General features: G+C 41.7%; 1 protein-coding gene across 5 annotated transcripts in view; it reads left to right on the top strand.

Annotated features, from left to right (window-relative positions):
• LOC126235925 (NAD(P) transhydrogenase, mitochondrial-like) overlaps positions 1-15,938 on the top strand; it is a 227,995-nt gene that overhangs the window by 192,283 nt on the left and 19,774 nt on the right. For all 5 annotated transcript variants that reach the window (XM_049944884.1, XM_049944885.1, XM_049944883.1 and 2 more), the window contains exons 12-13: positions 6,658-6,824; positions 14,299-14,436. In XM_049944884.1, coding sequence (XP_049800841.1) covers positions 6,658-6,824; positions 14,299-14,436 — 305 coding nt within the window. The remainder of the gene's footprint in view (positions 1-6,657; positions 6,825-14,298; positions 14,437-15,938) is intronic.

Below are 15,938 nucleotides of genomic sequence, written 5' to 3'. Positions count from 1 at the left end.
TATCTCACCAGCTCTTCCGGGTTCGAGTTGGCACTTCACTCAGTGCCCTCAGATTCAGGAGAATGGTACCCTAAGGTTTCTGTACTGAGTGTCACATTCTTCCTCCTAGCCATCAATGGGCTTGTAACCGCTGTTGGGCTTGTGGTTACCCCGATGTTGTACATTGAAGATTTTTGCATCTGGTGCAGCTCCCACTCGGTAGCATCTGCTGAGTGCTGCCTCCAAGGTGCCATCCGACTGACCTGTGCGTGGGCCATCTCCCATGGCTTCCAGTTTTCTCACTCCAAAACACAGGTTATGCATTTTTGTCTTTGACCCACAGTACACCCCGAACCTGAACTTTATTTACGCGGCCAACTTCTCAATGTTGTAGCACAGTCATGTTTCTTGGATCTTATTTTTGATGAAAAGCTAACATGGCTGGGCCCCATATGTATGACACGTTCTCACACATCAAGGGATCACCAATTTAGTATTGGAGGACAGCGTGGAGGGTAAAAACCATAGAGGGAGACCAAGAGATGAATACACTAAGCAGATTAAGAGGGAAGTAGGTAACGGGTAGGTACTTGGAGACGAAGAAGCTTGCACAGGATAGAGTAGCATGGAGAGCTGCGTCAGTCCAGTCTCTGGACTGAAGACCACAACCACAACAAAGACTTCATGCATGCAGAAACTTAATTCTCCCTGCCTCCTGGTCCAAACATCTTAGGTTGCAGACCATACCACTCTTCTCCATCTTTACTGTGCTCTCATCTTGTCCAGACTAGATTATGGTAGGTTTATGGCTCAGCGGCTCCTTACACTTTGCAACTACTTGACCCTGTTCACCATTGTGGGGTGTGTCTGGCTGTTGGTCCCTTTTGCACTGGCCCCATTGACGGTCTTCTCACAGAAGCGGGGTTCCCCCTCTACAAATACAATGGAGCCAACACCTGGTTTCTTACACAATCGCCAATTGCCGGTTCCCCGACCATTCCGTGTACCCTGTTGTCTTTGCAAACAAGGGATGCCTCCCTCCTGGCAAACAGCCCATGGATGGGAGGATTGCATGTGGACATGTGTCTCACTTCCATTCTGCCAGGATATCAATCTCTACTCACTGGAATGCACCCTGTGTGTTTCCTCCTGTAACCTTGGATGGTGTCTGGACCACAGATTAGGACCGACCTATTCCAAGGTCCTATGGTCTCTGTCACCCCTATGATTTCCTGCCATCTTGTACCTGGCATCCTTGCACAGTTCTACGGTGCAGCCATCTTCTACACTGATGGTTCTAAGACAATCTATAAAGTGGGATACACTTTCATGTCCCCTACTGGCTTAGAACACCATTTATTTCCAGGATAATGAAGAGTGTTCAAAGCAGAGCTTCTAGTCATTCACAGAGTCCTCCATTTTGTTTCTCAGACATCACTTGACAGTGCTTCAATTTGTCAGACTCAATGAGCAGCCTGCAGGCTATTAGCCGATACTACTCTCATCACCCTTTGGTCTCTGCAATCCATGACCTTCTCCCTGCCCTTGGCCATGCCAGCTGCTCAGTTGTCTTTTTCTGGATCCCAAATCATGTGGGCGTCCCAGGGAATGAACTGGCTGACCATTTGGCTAGACAAGCAGATACTTACCCCCCATTCCATTTCATGATTCCAGCTGTGGATATGCGGATGTACATCAAATCTCTCTTTGCCCAAATGTGAAATGACATCTGGTGCATTAGTGCTCATAGTAATAAATTCTGCACAATGAAATGCCATCTACACATTGGTCATACCAGGCTCACCCATTGTTTCCTCCTGCATAATGAACTACCCCCACAATATGATTGTGGAGCCAGATTGACAGTACCCCCATATATTGGTGGAATGTCCCCTTTTTTTAGCCCTTCATGCTAAGTATAGTCTTCCTGATTCCTTAATTTTAATATTAGCAGACGATTCACAGATGGTTGAACTGGTCCTCAGTTTCCTCCATGAAAGTGGTTTTTGTTTCCAGATATAAGGCTTTGCTTTACTCCTGGTGCAGGGGCAGGGTGGTTGTGTTTGGAACCTCTCTTCACGTCTTCTTGGTCTGGGACCCCATGACCACTCCCCCATGTTAAGACCACCATTTTTTCCCCAGTCACCCATTATGCCTTTTACTGCATGTGTTTTAACTTTCTTATTTTATAATTTGACTACCCTGACTGGATCCGTCAATTTTTGGTGGACCCTCTGTCTTCTGGGAGTTACTATGGAATCGCAGGACTGATGACATCGCCGTTTCATCCCATAAACTCTCTCAGTTAATCAGTCAATCAATCTGGTCAAATTCTTACTATATGTGTGGAGTCCTTACAAGGTCTTGCTGCTGGATGTGTGCTGCCCACTGGAGCATTTGTTAATGGGACCTATATGGCAATTGCGTGAGGTAAGTGCCAACAGTAAAAGTTTACCATTCTGAGAAAGTGGCATAATTTGTGGTAATTTTGTGGTTGTGAGATGTGGCAGATGAATTCCGTACATTGTGTAGTAGGCTGTATGCCGTCACCAAAACAGAATGGCCAAGGAAGGTAACTTGAGGTTTCTCCAGCTGACACTTGTCACCACTGATCACAATGCCAAAATATTGCAGTGTATTGAAAAGAAATGTGAGCTGCTGCTTATGTTCATATGGGGTAGTGAACAGACGAAGATATCACAGAGGTATGTGTAACTGAAGGTGAACTTGAAAAAGACTGTTGTCTATAACTCTGCCAAATCTGTGCTGCTTTTTGTGGGCTGTAGGATACTTAAAGAAAAGTCCAAATGGAATGATAGTGCTGTCTTGGATGTGTCCTCCTTGTCCAAAGAATTTGCAAGTAAACATTTTTACAATCTGAAACAATGAACACAGAAGCGCCTGCTATGGTATTGGTGAAGTTCCGAGTGTTTGGGATTGGATAGCTGTCCATAATCATAAGGGTGTCTATAACTCAGTAACTGCTGCAAATTGTATACGTGCCATCCTTTTTTGGGATGAGATAGATGGGTGAAGCCCAGGGACTATTGGTCTGTCTGATGATAGTCCTGAGGCGGTACCATGAGGAAGAGGCACTGTACTGAAGCTGTTACTGTCCCGACGGAGTGTGTGTGCATGTGTGCATGGGTGCCTCGGCACCCGGTGAACTGTTTATGGTGGCAGTATTGGAAAGATGTGGCTGCTTGCATGTGCAGTGTTGCAAGTTAGATTGCATAGCATTAAGATTATCTAGATCTGAATGAATTTTGGGCACAGGTCACAGTTCCCTTCACATAAGATGAGCAGCTTTCATCTGACATCTTCTTGGTACTGGGTTATCTGCCATAATTCCAGCTCCAACTCAGGTTATCATGTATTTTGATGAGATTAGGTGGCTGTGGTTTGGTATCTGTGAAGGCAGTTGTGTGTGTGGTGGTGGTCCATCAATCGCACCAGTAACAGGTTTTCTGCTGCTACGTGTGGGAGAGGTCCCTGTGCCAAATCAGAAGAAAGATATGTTGAAGGAAATCTGCTCCCAGTACAAGCTCTCTGATGTTGCTGAATAAAAAGTGCTATGGGAAAATGTCCTTCAGTCTGAGGTCCAAAGTTTGAGAAGCAGTTCCTATAACTGTGACGTGAAGCATGCTTGGAATCAATAGAGGTGTGACTGAGTCTGCCTGCCTGGGTGCAGAATATCGTTGACAGCCATGGATGTTTCCAGAACAAATTTGCTGATGTGGACCAGGGGTGTGTTTCTTTGGAATGACTCAATGTCGCCACTCTCGCAGCGATTGTGAGTGATGTTATTCTCGGCAGCACTTGGGGTGGCTCAGCAGCCTGTAGTTGCTATCATGGTGTGATCCCTGGCTGGGTTCAAGGTGGTAATTGATGTCTGAGAAATCCATGTATTGTTGGTGTTGAAACACAGCTAGAAGCCTATCAGCCAAAAATGAATTTTGTTCTGTCATTTCTTTCTCATGTGAGATCATGGCCATCTTAACTGTGATGGTAACTTGATGATCCAGTGTCCAAAGTGCATGGTCTGGCATTAGGGTTGAGTCAGTTAATATTGATAGGCACCTCCAAATCTGAGAAAGTGTCACGGTGCCTAGTCATTCTTTGTGAGTGTACTTTTTTACTTCGATGTCCTTGCTAACTGGTGAAGCAATGCTGCCTTTGCCTGCCCTATTTATCTGTAGTTGGTGGTGTCTGAATGATGTCACTAATGGTGTCAGCATACTTGCCTATATGTCTCAGTAGTGTGATGAACTTGGAGCAGTTGTCAAAAATACTGTAGCTGTGCTGAATACACTCAACATCAAGGAACCATGTTGCCAGTTGCTCTGTGCAAAAGGTTGGTAGTTTGGGATGAATTCCCAGTCAATAAGAGTTGCACAGAAATTTTGGCAAGGATGTGGTGGCATGGGAAGTTGGAGAGCAGAGCCATGGAAGATGAGGTCACCTGGTCGAAATACAGTGTGGAAGAAAATCCCACAAGAGGTTTATCACATGGCCCGGGTGGCTGGGCTCTACATGATGTCATGAATAGGTTCAGCAGAAATGTTCCTGACATGGCTGGTGTGATAAACTCGGATGCCTTCCCAGTATGTCTGTCTGCAACACACTGATGAATAGTGTCTTGTTGGTTTGAAAATATGTTACACTTATTACCAAAACTACCCAGAAGGTCGACAGTCATTACAAATTGTTCATGTCAGTGGTCATTGCTGATACCAACAGTACAACACAGGAAGCATCACTTTCATACCTCATGATGTGACAAAGCAAGCTGGGATCTCTTTACTTCCTTTCTTGTTTTGCCATCTACTCCCTTAAATTCATTTAATTTCATTTTTGCCTAATTACCTTTAACATACTTGAGTATAATCTGAATTTCCATGACAGAGAAAGATTAGCCCTCGGTCTCAAGAAATATAACACCAGAACTAATTCTGTGCCTAGTTTTTTGAAAGTAATTGATTTCCTAATTTATTTTGACTATTCCTAGTTAATATATTTTGTTATATGGTGAAATCAATAATTGTTTTGTGACTTGAAAGCTATTGTTGACTTATAAACAAATACAAATTCTGTACTAATTATAAACAATTGGAAGAAGAACTACTAGGATTCTTAAAGTATTTATTTGGCTCTATTCAAAAACATATTATTTGATTCCAAAATAATTACCAGATTTGTTAAAAGCATTGATTGCGTAACTGTATCTGTTAATTTTATTATTTAAACAAATAATTCAGCATAACTTTTGTGATACAAGTAACTGTTAAAAAGAAGGAATTTTTCGATAGATTCAGTTAACTGAATGAGATGTATTTTAATTGTAGTTTCTGTAACTTAAACATTGAACAATGTGTAGTTTCAGTACCTATTATTGTGAGGATGTATAAAGGCCCGACTTCTGGTCCCGAGACAGTCAGTCCGTGACTGATTTTCAGATGGGAAGTCTGTTTCAGTTAGAGGAATAATAATGTGTTAACAGTGAAATTAGTGTACCACAAATAGGCCATGTGTTAAAACAATGACAGTGTCTGTTCAGTTTGTTTGAGAAATAGTGTCACGCATACCTTACTATTCTTCAAGAACTGTGAACTGTGTGGTTAGGTATTTACTTCTCATAGATGTTCAGTAGCAAACTATTTTAGCAGTATGCTGATGTTTGCCTGCAAGCTATTAATGAGGATTATCATTTACCAAAAGTGAACTGGCCATATAAATGTGTAATATTGGGGGTTGTGAACAGTGAATGTAAAGAACTGTGAAATGCAACTGTGCAACTGTTGGCTAGATCATTTACAGCAGTCAATGTTGAACTTCCACCCCCTATTTTTCGGCCTGTATAACAATGCAGTACGTTGACACCGAGGACTATCAACGAAGAAATAAAGCAGGCGAACGTCACAGTGGGAAACATAGATCATTCTTGCAGATTTGTAGCACTAAATGAAACAATAGGAAAGTCACTTCTTTACTCAGTGAGTTCATCAGAACTTGAAATGTGTGATGGCTCCATTGTGGGCATATAGGATAAGTATGTTGAGCAATCTGCAGTAGGTGCTGACATTTGTTGCAAGGTAACTCAACGCGGAGAGGATCCAGGTAGGGACACTCGTAGTGAATAGGGTAAGCAACAAGTGCAGGTAATTACACTTAATTTGCCAAAAGTGCAGTACACAGGAGAGTGCTTGCACATACAGCTGTTATTCAGAGTGAACTGCCAGTCAAAGATAATACTGTAGAGGAGCTCTGCCCTGTTGATCAAAGAGTTTGCTAAGGCAATTGATGGTTGAGTCGCCACAAACTTCTGCTATAATACAATCCTGAAATTCTCAAAAATTGCTTTTAAGTAGTCAGATTTCTATTGCATTAACTGATTTAGTTTTCAGGTCATTTCTGACCTGTTCATCTATGCACATTATCAACATTGGAAATTTGATTGCTGTTCAGGTTTTTTTGAGTTCATAGCACAAGTTGGCATACATGAGCATCTTTATGTATATCTTGCCATCTTATATATTACTGACTTATTGGTGTTAATTCATTGGTGTGGTATTTTAATTTTCTACAACTTTCTTTCATTTTGATATGCTGATAAATTTTGTTCTTTAAGTTTATCTGGGTTAAATTGAAAATGGGGTGGAACTGTGAATAACTTTTCAGATTGGTGTAAGTGGAGGTATTGCAGCAACACTGGGACAAATGGCACCAAACACAGAAGTGCTCACTCAGATGGCAGCAGCTATGGCGGTTGGAGGAGCTATTGGTACAACAATTGCTAAGAAGATTGAGATTACAGATTTACCTCAGTTGGTTGCAGCTTTTCACAGGTGAGAATGGTGTTGTGCCTTTTCCAACTATTTCATACTTTAACAGCTTCATTCAAGAGATCAGGAAAGACATGTAAAGATATAAATTATGAATATGAGCTGGAATGTGATACTGTTAATCATCACATCAAAATTACACTCATAACAATGATTAGTCATTGCTGGATTTACGTATGTCATATGTCATGTCATTGACAAAAATTCTAAGTGTGAAGGGCACCTGTTTCGTTTGAAATAATATTGACACAATTTGTTTGTCGTCCTTATAGCACTTGATGAAACTAAAACATTCACTGCTGAAACATGGTACACATCGAACAACTAGGGCTACCTGGAAATGCAGGTGTGGTGACTTAGTGGGTCCTAAATTAATGCTTTGTTTCTTGCCTTCCTGAAATTTGTTAATAGAGTTGTGTACCATGACATAGCAAACAAAATACAGGGTGTCCATGGAAGATACCCCAGTTATAAATTTTAGTAGTATCAGCTGTAAGCATTGTACTTTTGGTTCAGCTCACAATAAAAGAGCAATTCAAACAGATTTAGATGAGTGCTTATGTGAGTATTGCTTTGTTGTTTTGCCATTGCAACATGTGCAAAATGATTACTCCTGAGCATAAAGTGTTTTGTGTTCTGCAGTTTGCTAAGAATGAATCTGTAATTTCAGTTCAAAGTGCATTCCGTTTAAAGTCTAAGTGTGATCTCCCATGTGGCAAGAACATCTGCTGATGGTATACTCAATTTGAAACCCCCTCAGCGGCTCAGCATTCATTTGCTGAGTACGGGCTTGTGACCCTGGGGTTCCTGAGCCGGGGACTGGTAAGCCCTGCCAGCCCTCTGTCACTGTAAGCTCTGGGCATGCTCCAGTGACCATTGTGCAGTGCAGCAGTGGAATGTTGTGTGTTATGGATAATGGGGGGTCTTGGCTTCACTGCCTGGACCACGAGCAAGGTACACACCTCCATAAAAAAAAAACCTCAACCTCAAGGTGTGCTACATGCTGATGAGGTGAATGGCTGTTGAGGTAAAACAGTCTCTAGTTGGCAACCTCTGGGACACCTGCCACCCCCCAGTTGCATAAGGCTTGCTAAGGCATGCCGGGCTCTGCCTGGGTCGATGGTTGTTTCCCCAGCATCTTGCGGGATCCCTATGGAATGGTCTCATCAAACTACTGCTCCTTACAGGATGAGTGTACCATCAGGTAGTACCTACACCCACTCATCAGAGAGAGCTTGGTTGGTCAGCCCTCTTGAAAAGAAGTCTCAGAATCATAGTAACAGAGCATTAGTGTGCCGTAACACTTCCACTATAATCAAGCACCTTTGAGAAGGTCTCCCCTTTCTGCATTCACAAGGCATTGGGAGGTATTGCTGAGTCTCTAAAAAGTGTCAAACAACTTTGTAATGGAACATTTATAGTTAAAACTGCTAATTCAACCCAAATATCTAAGCTCCTGGGATGTAAGGCCGTAGATGACCACCGAGTTGTGTCGGAGTTGCATATTAACTTCAGTATGGGTGTGGTTACTGTTGTGACTTGGCAAGACAGCCAAGTCACTATGAGAGGAAGCCGAAAGGCACGCGCTTAGCTCACGCAGACTGGCGTGAGGTCTGGAACAGTTAAGGGAATTTTTAGTAGCAATTAAAGTACGTAGTTGATGTAATACTTAACTTTAATCCATAAGTGGTGTACATCGGTCTGACAGTACAGGCATCACAAGTTAAATATCTATTGATAATGGCGCCTTGCTAGGTCATAGCAAATGACGTAGCTGAAGGCTATGCTAACTATCGTCTCGGCAAATGAGAGCGTATTTGTCAGTGAACCATTGCTATTAACGTCGGCTGTACAACTGGGGCGAGTGCTAGAAAGTCTCTCTAGACCTGCCGTGTGGTGGCGCTCGGTCTGCAATCACTGACAGTGGCGACACGCGGGTCTGGCGTATACTAATGGACCGCGGTCGATTTAAAGGCTACCACCTAGCAAGTGTGGTGTCTGGCGGTGACACCACAGTTACCTGCTCTAATATAATGGAGGTGGACGCCGCAAAGTTTACTTGAAGAACAGAAAAATATGGGCATCATGGAAGTGCAGAACTGTATGAGGAGAGTCAATGGCAAATTGGGAAAATCAGCAACATTTATTCTAAGTTTAGTACTTCGGAATTACCTGAACATATCCTTGCAGGGTATATTCATCTTAAGGTTCACTCATTTGTTCCTAACCCAATGTGATGCTACAAATGTCAACGATTTGGCCATTCCACTATGGGATGTAATGGGAGGGCTACATGTGGCAATTGTGGAGGCTCAGCTCATGAACAAGGCAATTCTTGTACACTTCCTCTGAAATGTGTGAACTGCTCTGGGGATCATCCAGTGTGGAGCAGGAAGTGTGAGGTTTGCAATGAGGAAAGGAAAATTCAGGAGTTGAAAGAGACGCATACCCTATGGTGAAACTAAAACATACTTCCAATGCTATGCAACCTCTGGTTTTCACAACTTCTTTTGTATCAGCCCTTAAGATGCCAATTGCCAAGTGTGATGCCTCCACACAAACTCAAGACCACAGATTCAAGTGCAAGCACATGCGTTTGTCATTGTGCCTGTGCGGGAAATGCTCCACTTGCAACTGAAATCGTTGGGAAGCCATCAACAATGGGCTTACCACCTAAGCCATGAACCACTACCCACCATCAGAAGCCAACTAAGCCATCCCCGCAATCCAGGCAACCACCTCTTCCCTTCAGTAAAGAAAAACGTCCTTCAAAAAATAGTTCCAAGTAGAAGAAAGTGGTAGTTAAACCTTCAGATCAGTGAGCTCTCTCCCTCTCTGGTGGGGACTATGCTTAGGAGGATATGGACTTCCAATTGAGGAACTGGAAAGCTGGGAACTAGCTAATGTTCCCCCTGACCTCCCCGGTAAATCACCGCCTCCAAGGGAGAAAGGAAAGAGCAACCATCGCTAAACGACGACTTCCACAGGGTTTTCTGTATTGGAGTAGAATTTAAATGGATATCGTTCACGTTTGGAAGAATTAGAGCTCCTGGTCCTGGAGAAACTGTTCTGCATCTGCTTACGTGAAATGCATCTTAGTCACCGACACATCTACATTACAGGGTTACCACCCATACAGGTGATACTACTGAAGACAGGGCTTAAAGTGGAATGGCTGTCTTCATTCATGACTGATGCCACTCCTCTTCTGTCCCTCTTCCATGGACATGCAAGCAGTTGCCACAAAAGTTCTCCCAAGGCAGTGTCCTCAGTGTCACATTGTTTGTCATCACTATCAATGGCATTTGCTTCACAGTCAGGAGCCCTGTCAAATGCTCTTTGTTTGTGGATGACTTTGCCATCTTGTGCTCTTCCTCTGATCTTATAATGATGATGAGGCAGCTACTGCTGACCATTAGGAGGCTGGAAACCTGGGCCAGGACAACTGGTTTTCGGTTCTCACGCAAGAAGACTACATGTGTCAATTTTAACCATGTTCGTCGTGGTTTTAACCAACCAATGCTCACAGTGGGGAACAGTATTTTATGTTTACAAGGCACTATGTGCTTTTTGGGGTTTATTATTTGACTTGAAATTAACTTGACTCCCACAACTGAAAGACCTACCAACAAAGGGCTTCTAGTTATTGAATATTTTGAAATGCCGTAGCAGAAAAACGTGGGTAGCTGACAGGTGCTGCCTCCTGCAGTTTTATAGGGCATTTGTTTGATCACATTTAGATTATGCCACCATGGTCTATGGATCAGCCTGTCCTTCCTACCTCAAGATGTTACATGCTCTCCACCATGAGAGCATTTGGATATTGACTGGAGCCTTTTAGACCAGCCCAGTTCAGAGTGTGTGTGCAAAGGCTGGTGAACGACTACTCTGGATTCGGTGACATCTCCTTTTGGCTCGACAGGTGCTGAAAATCTCAGGGTCACCTAGGTCATTGACATTTAGTTTAGTGGTCCAACCCACCTTTGAACGGCTGTTCAGGAATCGGCCCCATGAAACCAAGCCATTTGGGATATGTGCTACAGACCCTCTGAAGGATCTGGATCTATCAAGCATCAAAATTCACAACCAGGGATGGAGTGCTTTGCTGCCTTGGTCTCTTCAGAGACCCAAAGTGATTTTAATCTTGACACAGTACAAGAAAACTTGTACGCCAGCTTATGTTTTTACAACTTTGTTATCGTCCATTTTAAGTATGTCCCACTGTTTCATTGTTGTTTATGCAGATGGATCCCAGCAAGAGAATGTCCTCCATTGTTCTGCTGTTTTCCCTGACAGGGTTTTTAAAGAGTCTGTAAATTCTGTCCAGAATTCACAGACACGACTGAACAAGGTTTCTTGTTTGTTCAGACTTGCTTAGTGCACTGCAAGCACTTCACCAAATGTGTCCAGTAGACCAGCTAATTCAGCTCATCCATGACTCCTTACAGTGGCTCCAAACCCATGGCAAGGAGGTGATCTTTTGCTGTATACCTGGCAACATCAGGATCCAGGGCAACGACATGGGGACAAAGCCGCCAAGGAAGCATGTTGGGATGGTGCTGTCCATCAATGTCCCATCTCATTGAACACCATCATCTCATTTTCTGACAGATGCATCATGCGTCAGTGGGAGACTGAATGGTTGCAGGAGACAGAAAACAAACTGTGGTTGCTCAAATTGACCACAAAGACTTGGTGGACTTCATGTCAGCCTCACCATTGGAAGGAGGTTCTGGTTACCAAACTGCGCATTGGACATAGCCCTTTGACACATGGGTTCCTCCTCTGGAGGAGAGGATCCACCACTTTGTAAAGTTTGTGGTGTGCCACTTTCAGTTCAACATATTTTGTCAATGTGTGTCCTATATACTGATATTAGGGCAGCCCTCTGTCTTCATGGAGGTCTGCCCACCATCCTCGCAGATACTGATTCCAGTGTTACAAGAGTGGTGAAATTTTGTGAAATGTCAGGGCGCATCCCTATAAACTGCTCTGCCTATGGGGACAGCCTTTGTCCCCACCCATGAGTTTAGCATGCTATCTTTTCGTCAGGACACTGATGACCACGGTGTTGAGCGCCCCTCACCTCAAATCACCATCACCATCATCATCATCATCAACAATTTGAAGAAAAACCAGATGTGTGTAAAGGTGAAGGCATGAGATGACCAAAAGTGTCTGAAGAATATGTTGGACCATGCCAGAGTTTATGTGACCTCCATAGTCCTAAGAAGTCTGTTCAGAAAGCAAGTCTACAACTTAAGTTGACAAAATGGAAAGCTTAAAGAAAACGTTTACCCTTGGATCCATATTGGTTACTGTTGGCAAGTGATGAGGCAACTTTCCATCTAATTGAGAAGGTAAATACCCATAATGTTCTTATTTGGGGTCAGAATATCCTCATGAACTTGTACAGTATTGAATAGATTCCCTAAAATTAAAAGTTTTCTGCACTGTGTCCCAACAGGAAGTGTATGGACCATTTTTTCCAATGAAGCTACTGTAAGAGGGATGGTTGCAAGAATGGCTCTTTTGCCAGTTAGATGGTGAATCTGAAAACTTTTATCTAGCAAGCAAATGGAGCCCCTCCCCATTGGCGTCTCTTTGTATGAGAGTGATTGAATGTTGAAGTCCCTGACTGTTGGATTGGTCATAATGGTCCATACGATGGAGTTCTCCACATTCACCTGACCTCACACCATGTGATTTTTTCCTTTGTAGCTTATAGAAAATTGTGTCTACATCCCGGCAGTAACTAACAGTTTGCCAAAGTTGAAACACAGGACTGAAGAGGTTATACTGTGCATCCCAAATTTTGGGTTTAGAATGGAGTTTATGGTCTGGTGGAAAATTTGTAACATATTTCTGCTACACATTAGGCAAGAAATTGAAAACTCCAGATCTACAAAACAAGATATTCTATATCTAAAAACAAAGATGATGTGACTTACCAAACGAAAGCGCTGGCAGGTCGATAGACACACAAACAAACACAAACATACACACAAAATTCAAGCTTTCGCAACAAACTGTTGCCTCATCAGGAAAGAGGGAAGGATATTCTGTTACTTTTTAGCAACTCCTACAGTGTTTCAGAATTTTGGTCTCAGGGATATCGATCTGTACAGCTCTAATAGTTATGTATAACAAATCTTGACTTCGCCAATACATAGACAATTCATAAAAACATGTGTAAAGTTGTAACAACATGTGTGAAGTTGCCACAAGGTAAACCAACAAAACCAAAATTAAGTCTTAGTGCCGTGCTTTTAATTCCACATGCCTCCACATTACCCCAGAATAATGTACATCTCCCCACGTGTGATGGAAACTTAATTTTATTTCAGTGCCTTAATATCAAGTTTTTGAAATCTAAAGCTGCTGAACTTGCTATTCTGCTGAAAGGAAACAGAACAATTTTTTCTGTTAATACACTTTGGATTATTACAAGAAGATATAAAAATGTATGTGCCACCATGTTTTAATTTAGTTACAAGCTACTGCAGACCCAGGCAACATTAAGGGGATAATACAAGATTTTAGTTTTTGGTGCTTACAATTCTGATGTGAGAAAAAAGACATTCAGGAATGATAATTTGCTTAACATGTTGATCTCCCACAATATCTTCTTTGCCAATCACAGTTTTACATGGCATATTTCAGACTTCAATAATTGTACAAATCTGTATAAAAGAGATTTCAGCTTAGGGTTATCTTATGTTAACAGTCTATCAGACCACTGAACTGTGCAGAAAAACTGACAGTTTTGACTCTCTCCCGACCTACAGCTACCTCCACTCATATCCCCATGCCCCTCACTTCACTCCTACAAACACACCATACCCTATAATATTATCCCTCTTTCTCTGTTCTAATTCCTCTTCTCAGTCGGCCATCAGCCACTCTTCCTGCCACCTTTCTCTCCTCACCCACTTCATGCAATACAATCCATTATGCCAATAGAGCTGCAGTGCTGGTTGAGACATTATTCCGAAGTAAGTTGCATCGAATGGCACATCCACATTAAAAATTCTTACTTACTACTTATCAATGTTGTGAAAAGGATAAATTGCTACTCACTGTAAAGACAACACGTTGAGTTGCAGATGGACATGAATGAAAGGACTGTTACATTTGAGCTTCTGACTAAAGCCTTCTTCAGAAAAGAAAACAAAACAACACACACCACACCACACCACACCACACCACAACACACACACACACACACACACACACACACCAAAAAAGTGTATATTAAATGTGTTCTATATGTGAAACCATTCGGAATAAGGCATATGTCCACATGATGATTTTTTCTTCAGATGAGCATTCCTGTCAAATCACTGAATATTGACCATTCCTCCTGGGACATCCTGTACAATTTGTGGTTGTGTGTATTAAATAAGTCTTTGGGGTGATAACTTAATGTCAAATCAAGCAGAATATATTTTGATAAAATATCATTCATTTCTTTCAGCCTTGTGGGTCTGGCAGCTGTGCTTACATGTTTTGCTACCTACATTCATGATTTCCCAACTTTTGGAATTGACCCAGCAGCTAATGTCGTGAAGACTGCAATATTTCTTGGCACTTATATTGGTGGTGTCACCTTCACGTAAGTATGAAATTTTTAGTAAGTATCATAAACTACAGCTTTCCGTGTTTCCTGTTTCAGATTATTTGTTTTATAAAATAAATTAAAATACTTCTTAGGATTTAACTGAAATTGTTGCTGCAGATAACTCATTTTACGTGGCATTGCATTTGTTATTAGCAGTAAAGATAAATGTAAGTTGTTGCATTACAAGAAATATCTAATAGTCTGAGCTGAAATGTAATGAAATAACTTGAATGGAATGACTTCCTCCATGCTGAGCAGCAAGGGTACAGAAAACATTGGTCATACAAAGGGCAACTCATATTTTTCTAACATGATGCCTTGAAAGCCATGGGTAAAGGCAAGCAGGTAGTTGCAGTATTTCTCACTTTCAGAAACCACTTGATTCAGTTCAGTGTCAGTGGTTATTAATGAAAGTACATTCATAAAGGATCATCAAACAAAATTTATGACTGGATTGAGGATTTCTTGTTTAGCAAGATCGCAGCATATTTTCCCAGATGGGTAGTCATTGACAGATGTAGAAGCAACATTAGGTATGCCTAGGAATGTGTGTCATGACCGTTACTATTCATGTTGTATATTAATGATATGGCAGACAGTATTAATAACAACTAACCACTTTTGCAGATGATGCATTTATCTTCTTATGTATAACTATTCCATAAAAACCTCACAGGTATCCAGATAAAATTTGATAAGATTTCAAAATGACATAAAAGGTAGGCAATTTGCTTTAAAAGTTCAGAAATGAAAAAAAAAACTGCACTTCACAAAATGGAGAAATGTAGTTTCCTATGACTATGTCAATTAATTACAGTTGAAATTAGCCAACTCATTCATAAATCTAGATGTAACAATTGTTGGGGGTATGAAATGAAATGAATTAATTAGGTTCAATAGTAGGTAAGGCAGATGGCTAAATTAGGTTTATTGCTTGGATGCTGGGAAAATATAACCAGTATAAAACACTTATATGATCAAAATAGAATATTACTCAAGTCTGTGGGATGCATACCAGATATGACTAACAAGGGATGTTGAATGTATACAAAGAATGGCATCACCAATGATGAAAGGTTTATTTGACTCATGGGGGAGTCCCTCTGAAATGCTGGAAATCCTGAACTGGCATCACTTGAAGAAACATACCAACTATTCTGCAAAACCTATTTCCAAAAGTTTCAGCAACCATTACTAAGTGAAGACGTTGGGGATATACTGCATTTCACTACATACGAGGGCTATGCCAAAAGTTTTTAGCAGAATGTGTGAAAAAAATTTACTTGCAAAAAAACGTTTACAACTTTTCAAAATACTCTCCATTAGCATGTATACATTTTTCCATTCTCTGAAACCACTTAGAAAATGTGTCAGTCCAAGCTTCTTTTGGGATGTCACTTAGTGCAGTCTCGTACGCTGCAATGGCCTCTTCATCTGATGAAAACCGCTGCCCTCGAATTTTTTCCTTAGTCTTAGGGAACAGAAAGAAGTGACAG

The sequence above is a fragment of the Schistocerca nitens genome, chromosome 2 (genome assembly GCF_023898315.1).
Source record: "Schistocerca nitens isolate TAMUIC-IGC-003100 chromosome 2, iqSchNite1.1, whole genome shotgun sequence".
In the NCBI taxonomy this organism is placed as follows: domain Eukaryota; kingdom Metazoa; phylum Arthropoda; class Insecta; order Orthoptera; family Acrididae; genus Schistocerca; species Schistocerca nitens.
Note: the sequence above shows the minus strand (reverse complement) of the source record. Positions and strands in the feature narration are given on the sequence as shown.